The sequence below is a fragment of the Lepidochelys kempii genome, chromosome 1 (assembly GCF_965140265.1).
Source record: "Lepidochelys kempii isolate rLepKem1 chromosome 1, rLepKem1.hap2, whole genome shotgun sequence".
Taxonomy (NCBI): Eukaryota; Metazoa; Chordata; order Testudines; family Cheloniidae; genus Lepidochelys; species Lepidochelys kempii.
In genome coordinates, this window is record NC_133256.1 from 166,058,274 (window position 1) to 166,074,810 (window position 16,537).

General features: G+C 40.8%; 1 protein-coding gene across 24 annotated transcripts in view; it reads right to left on the reverse strand.

Annotated features, from left to right (window-relative positions):
- The window catches only part of BACH1 (BTB domain and CNC homolog 1), a 54,969-nt gene that overhangs the window by 20,292 nt on the left and 18,140 nt on the right, over window positions 1-16,537 (reverse strand). For 23 of the 24 annotated variants that reach the window (XR_012161173.1, XR_012161172.1, XM_073362782.1 and 20 more), the window contains 3 exons: window positions 16,007-16,304; window positions 12,600-13,985; window positions 9,991-10,197 (listed from right to left, as the gene is read on the reverse strand). Coding sequence is in view for 22 of the 24 variants with exons in the window: in XM_073362782.1 (XP_073218883.1) it covers window positions 9,991-10,197; window positions 12,600-13,985; window positions 16,007-16,246 (1,833 nt within the window). In the remaining 2 variants the exon portion in view is untranslated. Of the gene's footprint in view, window positions 1-1,422; window positions 9,507-9,990; window positions 10,198-12,599; window positions 13,986-16,006; window positions 16,305-16,537 lie in introns of those variants that run through there. The other variant, XM_073362820.1, reaches the window with a different exon arrangement.

Below are 16,537 nucleotides of genomic sequence, written 5' to 3' on the forward strand. Positions count from 1 at the left end.
TTGTGGAACTGGCATCTCCTGGTATTGAGCAGCAGAATCTTCTGGAGATAAAAGTCTGCTGGGAATACTCACCCTTTCCTTTCCTGCAGAATTCCAAGCGTACAAGAGGTGGTGGCCCCAACCACATCTCAGTTCCTTCCCTAATTTTGGAAACCTTAGCCCAAGACCAAAATGAGGAAAGTGGGTTGGGAGCATGAATATACAGAGGCACCATTCCTCAAGTACAGTTACTGGAAAGCATCCTCTTATTCGCATGGCCTCTGCATATGCCCACTGGTTGGAGATTAGCTAACGGTATAAGCCCCCCTTGGAAGGTGGCTGAGGAGTTCTACGTGAGTAAGGATGGCAAGACTACCAAAATATACTTTAGGTTAGGACTGCAGGACATGAAATAACTGCAATTTCACTTCCCTTCTCCCAGATCATACTTCAGCAAGGAACAAAATTTTTACTTCAAACTACAAACAGAGTTTTCAAGAAGAGTTTTGCAAATTCTGTGAAAGAGACAGCATGAAGGCATACAATGGATGCTATCATTGTATTAGCTGAATGCTACACTGGCAAGTGTTGGGGAAAACACACAGGCTAGCCCGCGCAAAATGGAACTGGGGATGAGGACACCAACCATGTCACATTTCCCACACAGTCTACAATATTATAGAGAATTGGCCATCTCCAAACTCTGTGAGCTGTAGCTATGGGTATGAAGAATGCCCTCTTTCACAGCGGTATAATATTGCACATCTGAGGTTAACTGCACCTCTACCCGCTTTAGGTCTCAGACCTCAGCCATCCCCTCTCCATAGGTGAGGATCCACATCCCTCTTCCTCCAGACAAGGGATTTAGGTTTGCATTCTTCCTGAAATTCACTACGACTATCCCAGCAGTTCCGTCCTTTTTTCAGCACCTACGGCTCGCTCTCTTAATGGGAGACATTGTCAAAGCCTGTGATGAGCCAGCTTTCACAGTTAATTGCAGAGATAACATATAATAAAATAAGCAATCTACATACATACTAAGCTTAGCAGGTGTCACCCATCTTCCACATGGAGACCCTGGCAGGTTCCAATCCTTCCAAAGTGGTTTTGTCCTCTAAGTTACAATCTCATGTCAGCTTCTGGATCAAAACCAGGGCCATACAGCCGGGTTAGAAAGACTGTTCCTACAAAAAGTCCTTTCTTCATCTCCTGGACCTCTTGAACCCAGTCTGAATCCATATATGTAATTCCACCCCAGGTATTTATACTTCTCTGGAGTGGTTTACCTGTCCTGGGATCTGCTGTTAAACCCCCACAACTGATTTTAGTTCCTGGGGGATAGCACAGTAACCCTCTCCATAAAGAAAAGGAGGACTTGTGGCACCTTAGAGACTGTTAGTCTCTAAGGTGCCACAAGTCCTCCTTTTCTTTTTGCGAATACAGACTAACACGGCTGTTACTCTGAAACCTCTCCATAAAGCTACAATACAATCCCCAGTTCACAAAAGACACACACCACATTTATAGATTCAAAAGTTTATGCCTAATCCCTTGGCCATGTTGGGCCATCACAGTATAACAGGTTTGTGAAGTATCCATGCTTCCAAGATCTCACATCTGTCACACATGGTACAGATACCACCTTGAAAGACAGCAGACCAGAGGTTCCAGGAGCTCTGCAACACAAGACTGACCCCAAAGCAAAAACACACACACACACAGAGGGGAAAATCCCAAGGGCAGCTAAACAAATACATCTGCCCCACGGTACCCACAACATAGCAAAGCACATCGCTTAGAAGAAATTTAATTTCCTTTGCTTTGCTTTGCTGGCTGGGCCAGTACTTCATGCAATGCCCCCAGTGGAACATGGAGCAACTTTCACAAAACTTGATTATAAAATGAGTCAGGACTGTTGTCCCAAGTAGGAGGATGGAAGCTGAAATCACAACCCATATAGCCTGGTAGAGTTCAAAGTGTCAATAGATAATGTTCAAAGCAAGAGATTAATTTAGTCAAAAAGTTCCTATTTTTCAGTAGCAGCCACCAGACTTCTGAAGAATTTGTTCTCATCAAGCATTTTGGCAATCAAGTAGTTAAGATGTCAACCTGAGAATATTGAGGCTCAGATGGATTGTTTTACCCCCACCTGAAGACAAAAGATTCAGCAAATTGGAAAGTGGGGCAAACAGACATAGGGGTTTTGAAGATAATAGCCCTGACCAGGCCTTGGCAGTTTTAACTTGCTGACTCCATACTGACTGACCTGCAGATAGATCTCCTGAACCAGTGGAGGCAGGGGGAACCCAGAGGAACTCCTAATTCCAATCCAAGAAAGGAGAAATTGCCAGTGACGACGGGTTACATCTGACCCTGAAGCAGAGCTGGAGACAATGGACCTTCTCGTCAGTAATAAAGAAATCTAGTCAGGACTTAACTCCCATTGCATAATACAGTGCCAGACTCCAGCCCAGAGTTACAAGGTCTCAGCAGGACTTTCCCTGAAACTACAGCTCCCAGAAGCTACAGAACAGGCACTGAAACTGAAAGCAGGGAGATTGGCCTTTGCTCTTAATGAACCTTCTACTTGTGCCACCGAGGCAGCACAGAAAAGGAATGTGCCTGACTTGAACACAGACAAGAGCTGGACTGTGGGTGGGAAGGCGAAGGAACAAATTGGGATAAGGGGTGGAGAAGATACAGGACTGGGAAAGTGTTATGTTGGAGGGGATGATGCAGAAGAGTGTGACCACTACAGAATACTCCCCTTCAGCATCTGGAATGAAACTCAAGATTTCCAAGACTCATCATTACTCTGCTTTTAGCAAATATCTATGAAACCCTTTGACAAAGTGCATGTGTCTCAATCTCCTCTACTGCTGGTTTACACAGAGGATGACAACCTAATACTGCGATCAGTTACTTCCTTAATTCAAATAGGAGAGGTCTGTGCAGTGGATTTAAAGGTTCCAACCCTGCTGGTGACCTATAGGGGTGTCAATATTTGTCATGATGGAGTTAGTTTTTTTCAGTATGTTTAAAAGATTAAAAAAAAAGGGGGGTCATAAGGAGAGTTTATTCATCTTGTATAGTAATAGAGTTCCAGATGTGTCCCCTTATGGGAGCTGCACTTCAGGTGTGCAAGTGCCCTGGGCGACCTTGAACAAAGATTTCTGGTAGCAGTACCTGTTTGGCCTGAGCATGTACCCTACATTTGAGGGTGAGCTACCCTAACTTCCTTCTCCATCACAAAGTCCCACCGAAGAAACTCTTAAAGGGGAAGGACATGGGTAGAGGAGCACCCATAGGGACTCATCTCGAGCAACTGCAGTTACTGCACAAGCTGAGTAACTATTCCTTTGAGTAGTGTCCCTATGCATACTCAAATTCAGGTGACTATCGAGCAGTCCTCACAACTGGAGGAGGGAGCTTCAGAGCCAAATCCATGAGTAAAGACAAGACTATTTCCAAGGGATGCATCTGATTTAGAAGAATGAACTATCACAAAGTTTGGAAAAGGTATGTACTGAAGATGAAGGTGCAGCTTTGCAAATCTCCAGAACAGGAACACATTTGAGTAATGACAGAAGTAGAGAGAGGCCTTGTGGAATGGGCCAACACCATAAGAAGAGGTTGTATAAACTGGAAGATTGATAAATAACAACTAGAAATCCACCTTGAAAGCCTCTGGACATTGCAAACCCTACAGACCTTTCAGAAGTAGAGACAAACAATCTAGAAGACTTTCTGAATGATTTGGTTCTGTCCAAACAGAAGGTGTGACAATAGAAGGCATTTTTATGGAAACATGCTTATGAACGTATATATGACATAATTAGAATGTGTTTTATGCTACTACATATGCCATGTAACATATCTCGGTAAAAGTTATGATCTACTGAATCTATTAATCCTATTTGTATGCATGTATCATTTTTGTATTTGAAGTTATGAATATTGGCTGCATACTTGTTTGATTCTAAGGTTTTAGTGAAGCAGTTGGTCAGCTTCATGAGAAAAGATTATTCTCAGTAAGTGCCCTATCAAGAAACCCTTAAGCCAACAATGAACTTGGAGACACCAATCCACATCTGGGCTTTTCCAGGAATGTGGCCTGGCTGGTAAGGAACTCAGTCATGCATGGACATGTGACTGCCCAGGTGACTCCAAAACTCCATTTTGTAGATGGACTTTGCATAGGAGAGAGGAGGGGGTCTCCACCCACAAGAAAAAGTCTATTAAACCCCTGGGAGACCCCTCCATTTTGTCTTCAGCTGGCTAAAGAGAGCCTCTCCACCCACAAGGATACCTGAAAGAAACTGGAACAAAGGACAGTAACTACAGGGGGTGTGAGTGATTGCTGGACCCAGACTAGAAGGAGACTAGTCTGTAAAAGGAAGTTTACTGGGTGAGGATTTTATCTGGATTCAGTTTTATTATTGTACTAGACTCAGACTTGCATGTTTTATTTTATTGTGCTTGACAATTCACTTTGTTCTGTCTGTTACTACTTGGAATCACTTAAATCCAACCTTCTTTCTTTAATAAAATCACTTTTTACTTATTAATTAACCCAGGGTATGTATTAATACTGGGGGGGGGGCAAACAGCTGTGCATCTCTATCAGCGTTGTAGAGGGCGAGCAACTTATGAGTTTACCTTGAATCAGCTTTATACAAGGTAAAATGGATTTATTTGGGGTTTGGATCCCATTGGGAGTTGGAATCTGAGTGTTAAAGACAGGCATACTTCTGTAAGCTGCTCTCAGTTAAGCTTGCAGTTTGTGGGACGTTGTTCAGACCTGGGTCTGTATTTGTGGCCGGCAAGCATGTCTGGCACAGCCAGGCAGAGTTCTGGAGTCCCAAGCTGGCAGGGAAGGCAGGGGCAGAAGTAGTCTTGGCACATCGGTTGGGGGTTTCTGTGATCCAACCTGTCACAGAAGGCTAACGCCCTCCTGACATCCAAGGTAAGACTAGTCAGGACTCTGCCTTTCGTAAGTGGCTTTGGGGGAAAAAAAAGACAGGAGATGGATAACCTGGTTGAGATGAAATTCAGACAATAGCTTGGAGGTAAACATTTCACATGTGGTTGTAACGATACTTTGTCTTTGAAGAATACTGTAACAAAGGGAGGGTGTCCCCTGTTAACATCCCTATTTCCCCTACTTTTCTGGCAAATGCAATAAAAAATGGTTACCTACCTTTTCGCAACTCTTGTTCTTTGAGATGTGTTGCTCATGTCCATTCCATTCCATTCTAGGTGTGCACATGCCCATGCACGATCAAAGATTTTTGCTTTAGCGGTATCCGTTGAGCGCCCCCATGAGTGCCACGCTCATGAGTCAGTATATCAGGCTTCACCAGCCCTACGCCCTCTCAATTCCTTCTTGCCAGCAACTCCGACAGAGGGGCAGACAGGAGGGCTGTTATGGAATGGACATGAGGCAACACATCTCGAAGAATAACAGTTACAAAAGGTAGGTAATCATTTTTTCTTCGAGTGCTTGCTCGTATCGATTCCATTCTAGGTGACTCACAAGTAGTGTCAGTGGAGGTGGGCTCAGAGTTCATGGTCTTGCAGCATGCAGCACTGCTCTGCCAAAGCCAACATTGTCCCCCGTCTGTTGGGTAAGTGCATAATGGGACATTAACGTGCGGACGGATGACCAGGTAGCAGCTCTACAGATCTCTTGGATTGGCACCCGAGTCAGGAAGGCCGCTGATGATGCTTGCCCTCTAGCTGAGTGCGCCTTGACTATTAGTGGTGGCACTTTTGCTAGCTCATAGCGGTAGTGGATATAGACCGCGATCCAGAACAAAATCTCTGCTCCCCCTCTTTGCTGGTTGATGTACAATATGCAGACTACAATGCCTGTCATGATTTTGATGGATGTGCTCTTGATTAATGGCAGAAAATATAAGCAACCATTCCTGACCGCCTTCAGCTCCAGGAGGTTGATGTGTAAATGAGCTCCTTGTGTTGACTACCTGCTCTGAATGCTGTGCATCTCCAAGTGTGCTTCCCATCCGAGAAGACTCATCTGTTATGGTAATGATTGGAGGATGCTGAACCAACGAAACACCTACACAGATGTTGTGGGGATCCTTCCACCAACTGAGGGAGTCCCATCTTTTTGAGGGACCAACACCAGTCTGTCTAGACTGATCTGTCTGGAGTATAAATTGTTCTGGTCCACCCCTGGAAGTGGTGGAGATATAATCTGACACGCTGTGTCACAAGGCACAAGCTGCCACGTGTCCCAGTAACTGAATACAATTGCTTGTGGATGTCTCTGGGCTTATTTGAATCTCTTCCACTAGATTTGAGAGAGTCATGAACCTGTTCCTGTCTGATTGTTACAGCATTTAAGGAAGCTCTTATGAACGCTAACCTTTTAGTACTGGTGCCAAAGTGGACTTTGATGTTGAGCTGGATGCTGAGCTAACCTGAGAAACAGGGACAGTGCTGAAAACTTCATTGTAAGATCAGCCTTTGATCAGTCAATCAACAAGATATGGAAAAGCTATTGTCTCCAGCTGAGGAAGGTAGGCAGTGATAACTTCCAACACCTTGGAGAATACCCTTGGAGCCAAGGAAAGACTGAAAGGAAGAATCTGATGCTGGAAAGGGTCTTGACCCATTATAAATCAAAGGAATCTCTTGTGAGATGGATGAACTGCAATAGGGAAATAGGTGTCCTGGAGGTTGAGGGCTGAAAACCAATCCTCTGATGGAATCAGAGCTGCCAGAATCACCATCCTGAACTTTTATGCCTTGACAAAAATGTTTAGCAGTCTCCACTCCCGCATCCCTCATTATTTTTAGGACCATAAAATACCCTTCACCTGTGCTGAGGTAGAACTGGTTCTATCACTCCTAACCAAAGGAGGGAGATGATTTCTTGTCTCAGCAAGTATTTGTGCAAGGGGTCCCTGAGAAGGGATAGGGAAAGGGGGTGGGTTGAGTGATAGATGTACTCTAGATGGAGTAATCGGATGTTATAATCTCCAACTCCAGTTTGTTTGATGTAATCCCGTCCTATGCTGGTTAAAATCAAGAGAGACTGTTACCAAAGGAAGGAAAGCAGGTAAACTGGCATAACTGAAGGATCAAAAAACAGCACTGTTCCAGAGTGTAGACTAGTCCATCAAATTGACATTTCAGTGATGAAGATAGTTGAGTGGCCAAAGCAGATGTAGTGGGTGGTCTCTTATGAAGCCCAGCCTCTTCCTAGGAGGCTTGGCACATCTGCAGAACTCCTAAAGTTGGGCAGGGTGGGATCACTGCATTTGCTAAATCTTCATTTGTTTGCAGATGTACAGATCTCCGAATCTTTCAACATGTATGGCAAGTCATCAGTTGTCTCAGAGAAGAGCTTCAGTCCATCGAAGGAGAGATCTTCAACAGTATTCTGGACCACCCTAGGAAATCCAGAGAGTTGAAGCCAAGATGGTAGATGCATCATGACAGCATAGACGAAGTGAACTGCGCATAAGCTGACCCTTGGCTATGCTGGCCTGGAAGTGATCACAATATTCTGCTGGAAGATGTTCAATGAATGACGTGAATGTTGAATGACTGATACGATCATATTTTGCAATAATGGCTTGATAATTTGTGATCCTGAACTGTAGGGTCACAGATGAGCAAGCCTTACAGCCAAAAAGATCAAGGAGTTTTTTATCTTTGTTGTAAGTGTTCAGTTTAGCATGCTGCCATCTGTCATGTTCATTTACATCTTAGCTACCAAGGAATTAGGTGAAGGATGAGAAAAATAATAATAAGCTTATCAATAGTGAAGCAGGCATGCTGACACTCCATCTCAGTCAGAGGTAATTAAGAAGAAACTGAGGGTGGTTTGCCTGTACAGCCCTATATACCCTTGGTGAAAGGCATGACAACATGTTGGTGCATGTGCAGTCCGAATGAGTACTGCTACCAGAAATCTCTGATCAAGGCCAGGTGGGATTCACCAGCACCTGAAGGGGAGCACCCATATGGACACTATTCAAAGAAACAAAACTGAAACATGAGGAAATGAAGATAAGTTGTACTCACATTGATTTTCTTGCTGCGAGAACTTTAGGTCTCCTATGCTTAAATGCAATTACTGCATTAAATCAACATTACCCTTTAAGAGGAAAATATATGGGCAACTGAAAAGAGACCAAACATCTACTCTCAGTTCAGATTTTATTATATCTGGGTAAGAAAGTTAGTAAAAGCATCCAATCAGTTTTGTATATAGTTTAGTTTACATTTGTTTCTTCTGCTTAAGGTATTTCAAGTAAATACAATGCTATTTTACAAAAACACTGTGTAATAGATATGTCCTTGAGTAAGATTAAGTCCATTTACAGAAGCAAACACTAGCTGTGTACGCTATTAGCTCTATATTGACTTGCAGTGACATTATGGCAAATATTCAGTGCCTGCTTTGCCAGACATATCAAGTATTTTGTGAGTGGCTGCCTTTCCTAAATTATTCTAACAAACACAGAACATGTAGGCCAAGTTCAGCATCTTTCTGAGATTTGGCTTGATTAACAGATCATTTAGGTTACAACAATCACCTCAAAACTTCTTTCCAGGTTTGGCTGCTACCAGCATTCCTCCCTCAAACAATTCAAAGTCCACACTCTGGATTCTCTCTTATCTCCCTTATATTTAATAGGGTAACAGGTCACCTGCCTAAGGTCAACCAGCTAAAAAGGTGGGGATATTTCAGGCAAACACTGCTTGCTTATTGTAAAATTAGTCTACATTAGGGCTTAATTTAAATATTTATATGAACATTAAAGTTTCAATGGCCTTTTCCTTTTAGTCTATCTTTTTCAAGATATGGCAAGTGAAACTGAAAAATATCTATTACTTTTTCAATTTGAAGTCAGAACTGAAGGGAAAAGAACAAGCCTATCACCCTACACAGTTTTTTCCAAGTTGACAAGAGTAGAATGTTTATTTGTCCTGGGAAGGGAGCAGAGCAGCCATGCACTGATCTAATAGTGGCCTCCTACATCAGTACTTAATCTGAGGCCATCAGACTACTACAATGGATTTATAGGAAACAAACACTAACTTGTTACTGCAACTTACTACTGCAGATAAGAAGCTGCTCACTGTTTTGAGACCCACCTTACCTCTCTTGCTCCTCCAGTAGTCTTAAATACTGCTTACTACAAGGGAAGCTCATGTTTATGACATACAAAACTCAAGAAGCATCTCTCCAGCCCAAGCTAAGTGTCGGCTCTCACACCACAAAGCTCAACTCACAGTATATGTCCAAGCTGTGTGCTACTCAAGGTTGGGATGTCAGTTGACACAGTGGAGCCTAGACATGTGCTGTTAGCTGATCTTTATGGTGTGAGAGCAGACCCCCCAGGGGACCAAAAAAAAAACTAGCTAAAGTAAGGAGTATCACAACTTACAAATTATTCCATATAAAAATTCTCAGCAACTTCATTACACAGACTGCGAATCACTGTTTCAGGAAGTAACTAACTACATGGGAATACATAAGTCCTTGTCTGTGGAGTCATGGGACAAAAGAAAAAAAAAAGTCATTCTGTAGTTTGATTTTTTAAATCTTTTAAATAAACATGCTTCTTCAAGGAAGCCTATAAACAGTTTCTACCCCTCCCAAAGAAACATTAAAACAGATTACAGAAAATATGAATTACAAATCCAAACAAAAGTTACAGTACCAACAAGGCTTTCGGTTTTGGTGCTACCCAGCTACATAGTGTCTATTTAGACCTGTAATTTTAAAGACAATATACCCTGTTTTGATCTATAGAGTGCCTAATATTTTATTTAATATAGCATCAGTACAGCAACATTAAATTACTGTAGGAAAGTGCTGTATGTGAACAAAATTTTCAAAGTTGAGTGCCTAACATTAGGCAGCTAAAATCACACTTACTCCACATTTGACCAAGCTGTCTGACCCAAAAAAACAAAACCTAATTTGAGGGATGAGTCAGATCTCATTAAGGAATTTTCTATACATACCAGTTTTTCAATTTCAGATTCAAGATTCTGTATGCAGTCAAGTTTTCTCTTACGACAGCGCTGTGCAGCAATTCTATTTTTACTTCGTCTTCGGATATCATGAATACAATCCAGCTGTTCAGGAGTCAATTTGTGCATTTTCAGAAATGACTGAAAGTCATTTCTAGAAAGTGAAATGATCCTTTGTGAATTAAATGGCAGTTTTACCTAAAATATAAAATATAGTTTTGAACCAAGGAGGAAACTGATACAAGCAAAATTAAAATTAGCTAAACTGGACAGGTTTCTCGAAATTAATAAAACACTTACAAAAAGCAACTTCATTGGAAGAACATGAGCAGAACTAGAACACCAATATTAACCAGAGGCGCAAAAGCAATGTCATCACGTTTGCACAGTCACATAGATAAAATCCCGGGATTTCAGACAGATATCTTGATAGAATCCAGTAGATGTAATCCAAAGATTTTGCACATTTAATCTCAGGTTTTCCAAAAAAATATTAATTAAGAGTAAAATTTACTTCTGTGCAGTGGATCACAACATGTCAGGTATCAGTTAGTGCAACGATTCTCAACCTTTTTGGGCTCAGTACCCATTTGTAAATGTTTATGTCCTGTCACAACCCAGTAAATAGTCTGGGGGTCAAGGCCCCCCATGGGGTTGGGTCCTGCCCCGCCATGGGCCCACAGTGGCATCTCCTATGCTGTGGGGCTAGCTAGGCTTGGCTCTCAGTGTTGCAACCTCCAGCGTTGCAGTGCTGCTCAGGTTTGGCCACACCCACCTGACTGGACCAAACTGGAGTTGTGGAATTGTGACCTGGCTCATGAGGTTGCAGTGCCACTCACTCAAATTTGGCCGACTTAGACTCCCTGTCATCATGGCTAGGCCAAATCTGAGTGCCCAGCCAGCCCTGGGGGACGGGAGCCATAGGAGCTACCACGCAACCCTTTGAAACATTTTGGCAACCCAATTTTGGGTCCCAAACCACAGGTTGAGAAATCCTGAGTTAAGAGCTTCTAGAGGCGTCCCCCAGCATAGTCTGAATTTCACCCTAAATCATTAGCAATATATAATATTGCATATATATTTTACATCTATAAATGTGTATAAAATTGTTTCTATTGTAAGGGTAACTGGTTGCAACTCCTGTATTTAGGTTGCTTAACACTTTCTATTATTATATATAGAATTGAGCCTCCCCCACACTATGCATGCTTGACCTTTGGGGACAGCAGATGCCACAAATATGCACACATACCAACATTATAAGGCCTGTCACCAATGCTTGGTTCATGCTGAAAGCCATCTTCATTTTTCAAATGCAATATTTATATTTTAAAGTAAGCAATAAAGAGAATATATGCAGACTTAAAAATAAAAATGTCAACAATAATATCAGCTTACTTTCACCTAAAGAACTGAATGCAGGGAGGGAGTCTTTCAACGGGTTTCTACTACTACCACCAGAGACATCATTAACACTAAAGAAGCGGATGGAATGCTGCTCCAGACAATAATGCCATTTACCATTCCATGAATTTAAGGAATAGGACACATTCAGCACTGGAGTTAGCTAGTGTAGCTTCCCCCTTACTTTCAATGCAAGTTGTGCACTGCTTATATTGGGAGGGCTGAATCAGTTCTTAAATCCTGAAAGGTAAAACACTTCTTTAGAGTTCTATATGACAGCATCATATTGTAACTTTAGAATTTCTAAAAATCATATAAATTTCCATTTTTTCTACATAGTCTGTGGAAATTGATTACTTACGACATTCAGCTGAACGTAAAAGTTTACCATATGAACAAAAAAACAATGCATTGAGAGGGATGGGGAGAACAGAACAGGAAAAACAGGAGTGCTTCACTTCATCACAAAAACAAGCATTAAGCAATTTCTGCAGTTGAAGACAGATAATATATAACCAAAGCAGCAGAAACATGCACAATATAAAAGTAGTCTGGAATTATACAGAGTACAGCTTGTCAAAAACCACAATCCCCACCGCCCTTCTAAAAAAATATTTGCCGCCAGATTGCAACAAAATCCAAGACTTCAAAGTTTCCAGTGGAATGAAAATTCCAAAAAGTTTTTAATATGAAACATTTTGTTCTGGCAATACTTAATCATTTTGACACTTACAGTATATTTTAAAATGTATTTAAGTCAAAACAATTCAATATCAAACAGATGGAAAAGTCATTTCAGTTTTTTCCCCATTGAAAATTTTGTCAAAACCAAACATGTTCACGCAAAATATTCAATTTTAACTAAACTGTATATTTGATAGAAAATTTTTCCTTAGGAAAATTATGCAATTAGCTCTATAACCGACATGTCTCCTCTCATCTTGCACATTTCCACACACTTCAGAGACATTATGAATTTCAATAAACCTCCTTTAACAACCTAATTATTTAAAATTACTAGCTGTATTCCCAACAGATTTTTTGACTATTTTAGACGGAGAAATAAAATGGTACTTTCCCCCTAGTGTTTTGAAACCAAGCAAGAAAACTGTCTGGAACTAAGAGGGTCTAGAATTAGATTTCAGAACAGAGCATACAGATGTATGGAAACAAAAATATAGCCAGAATGTCCTCACCTCACATTCCTGTTCTCTTGCTGAACATGACTCACTGTCTCCCTCAGTGTCAGTTTCAGAGTCTTCTCCCAAACTTATCACACAAGTATATGGACATTGTTCTTGTTGTGGTTCCTGGATATAATCTCCACTATTTATCTCTGGGCTGTTTGAGCATACTTCAGTACCAAGATTACTTATAAATGGGCAGTTGACAGAGTTCAGAGTTGTAAAAGTTCTTTGAGAACAAGGTTCAGGGCTCTCACTGAGACTGATACCTAACCATGGGCATTCTGACTTTTTTCCTGAATATACTGGTTCTGAGCATTCTTTTGCTGTTGCAGGTGACAAACGCATTTGACAAGCAGTCTCTGTATTGTAAATATCACTCCAGAAACCTTTTGCTAGGTGTTCAGCTACCTCTCTCTCCACACTGCTTCGGTCACTAGTTGATGTAATGCTTATGTCTTCTCGAGTGCACAAATCAGACTTCAAAAGCGAATCATCTTGATTTTCACTGACTGGTTTATCATTCCTAACTACAGTACCTGTCACAGTTTTTTCAGCTACAACTGTGTTTTGCATACTACTGAAATTCAAGTTGCTGTATTGCTCATATGCATTTAGAAAAGGTGCAGAATAAAGTTCATGAGGTGCAACAGAAAAATTTTGGGGAAAAGAAGCAACATCTGTTTTCTCCATAGGATATGAGATACTCTGAGACACAGATTCTCTCTTCAATTCCTCTTCTTTCTCCCCCTCTTCCATTTCTACCTGAGTCTCTTCACATTGTGAGACCAGCTGCACAGCTGTGCACTCCTGAGCTTTTCGTATGGCATCATTAAATGATTCACTCTGATGAATGGATGTAGCTGATGTTACCTGATCATCTTTAATACTGGAACCAATCTCTGCAGTATGGACTTTGTCACTCCCAAAAGCTTTCTGGAACTTCCTATATTTTGGGCATAGGGAAAACAAGCCAGAAACATTATCTTTTTCTAAATATGCAGGATCGCATGTTTGATTGGTATTATCTTGGAGATGAGGAGATACTTTTGCATTTTCTTCACCTTTGCTGAGCTTTGAATTAGGAGTTGCAGTGTATCCGGTTTCCAACAATTCCTCCACTTCGTCATCTATTTCTAGGCCCCCATCATCCACAAGGGCAACGTTAACGTTTGCTTTCTCACAGCGTGAGGTACAACATTTCTTTCTAGGGCATTCCTGCTGGTCTGCTTTACAGTCCAAAAACTTGAATTTGAGAAACTGGAAGCAAGATTCTTCAATGTTATGTACTCCCAAAAATTTTGCACACTTGCAAACTTCAGACACATTGTCTTTATTTAAAATAAGTTTGGCAGTATATGCAAACTGAAGCAAAGGAGCAAATCCTTTAAGTGTCACCTGTTTGGTTTTTTTTTTTTTTTTTTTTAAAAAAAGAAGAAAGAACAAACATGTTAGTATGGCCCATTTCTTGTAAGGCTGACACTTGACACAAACCACAGTCTTGTCACTCTTATATAAGAGGTCAATATGAAACGGACTCAAATCTTCCCTGCCCAATGACATGCGAGCTACTTATCCTGGTCCTACAACTGTTTGCTGACAAAGATTTGGCGTCTGGTCTACCTGGGCTTAAGACAGCAAATGGGGGCTCCTATCACAGGAACATTCCCTGCTCGGTCACGTCAAACAGGAATTAATGAACAAACAGATCCAGTCCTGTGGGGAAATGGTGAGCAGAAATGAGGAGAGGAGAGAAGGTCGTTTTCCTTAAAAAGAAATTAACCAACACTTATATCTAGCCAACTTCCCTTAAAAATCCATCTTTGATATGACAGGATTTTATTGTGACCCTTTTATAGTAGCGTTCTACTTCACAGTGTTAAAGAAATTGATAAATTCCAGTATATTACTATTCCTCAAAGATTAAAGTATCACTGTTCACTGAAGAGCAGTAAACAGATGCAAAAGCAGGATTATATTTTCAGGTTTCCTTTCAAAACGCAAGGTACTCCAGGATAATTTACTGGCAAAGTCACTATACTCCTGACATCTAACACACTCCTTTTTAAATGCAGCCACCATTATTCATTCACAGTCTAATGTGTTACGGATTCTGATATCAGTCAATAATAGTAATTTGGTCATAACTGGTTATTTACTCCTTTAGTACAGGGTACACCCTCCATCCCCAGTTCCTCCCATTAAAAGGAAATTTGATTTCTGTCTGAACAGATAGCAAACTGACAAATTACTCTTAGTTTAATGACTCACTGGAATCAGGTCGATTTCTGAAAGCTCCACACCCTATTACTACAAGCCCTATTTCTGCTAGGGATCTGAATCATCTCACAGAGCAATACAATACTCACTGAATACCCCCCAAAAGAGTCCAAGAAATTTGTTCTCTTCAGTTTTAACGCCAATCTCATACTCTTACTTCCATAAAGGTTTAGGGAGAGATTCCGCTTCCTTCTACGAACCCTTCATGTTTAGTACTAACTTATGCCACGAACAGATTCACTGAAATCAAAGGAACTACTTGCAGAGTAAAGTACTACTCAACTTAAAGGTGGCGGACCCTGACAGCGAATAAAATCAGGTTCTATTATACTCTACAATGTGATTGGGACGACTATTTTAAAACAATCATAACGGTATGCTGCAGAGTGTTCCAAACACATGGTGATATAGATTTTAGAGGAATCCTGAAACATCTTGTGACGTTTCTAACTATTTTGGAGCATGCTCTGAAGACAGTGTACAAGACAGTTTGCACGTGGCACTGTTTATAATCAGCACACTAACTTAGCTTCAAACACTTGTAAAACCAAAAGGGGAAAGAGGATGTCAACCTTCTTATCTTCAAATCCCAAACATATATGCATTAGTGGCAAATAATTAAATCTAACTAGTGACCTGATTTGTTGAGTGCTAACAAAGCACACTGCATATACGAACTGAAATGGTGAATAATATAATGTATTCCAATAATCCAAAGTATTCCCTTCTCACACACAAAGCACAGTGATCTACAATCAGCAGCATTTGAAGCCCACACAAGCTTGGGGAACATGAGAATGTAACTTCTGTGCTGCACAAAATATTTTTCAAACAGAAGCTACAATCCTGCAAGCAAGCAATATTAATTTCATTTACAGCTTTTTAAAGACATAATTTGATGTTAAATAGCTCATATTCATTCTCATTTGAGTGTCCCCCACATCCTTACACTGAATGCCTGATAAATGACAATTCTGAAGCAGAGGTTTGTTCACCAAATAGTTTCCCAGTTCCTAAACCACTTAAGATTATTAGTTACTTAAAGTTAACACCAGCCTATTGTATAGCATAATTTAATGTAATGGTGTAGAAACATAAGTATGGTGATGTACAGAAGTATGCCAATTAGTGCCACTCACCTCTTCTGGTAAAGTGATGAGAAGATCAGCATCCAACTGTCCCACAATTCTTGAAAGAAGATAGCTGCTGCAAGCTGCAAGCACAGACCGATGAGCCCGAAATCGCTGATCTTCCACTAGGATAGTAACATCACAAAGAAAATCTTGCTTTCTCTGATCATTGAGACGGAGTAGAACATTGGTACTGTGTACCGAAGACTCATATGCAAAAACCACACTATTCTTCTCGCTTAAAGGCATCGTGTATCAGCAGTGTTAGTGCTATTCTCAGTGGAAAGCATTCTTCTATTCTTCAAACCTGAAAAGAAACGTGAAAATTTACAGAGTACGTAAGTATCTGATAGGAATTCAGGGATAAGAATACTATGACTCACAAGAGGGGACAATTTAAGTTACACATATTGCACCCTTAAGAAAAATAAGGTCACTGTTTAAGTATACAGATTCTAAGCTAAACAAAATGCAAACACAACATAGTTTAGATACTTATTTTTAAGCAAGTTTCTAAATACATTCTTTAGTAAGCTCATG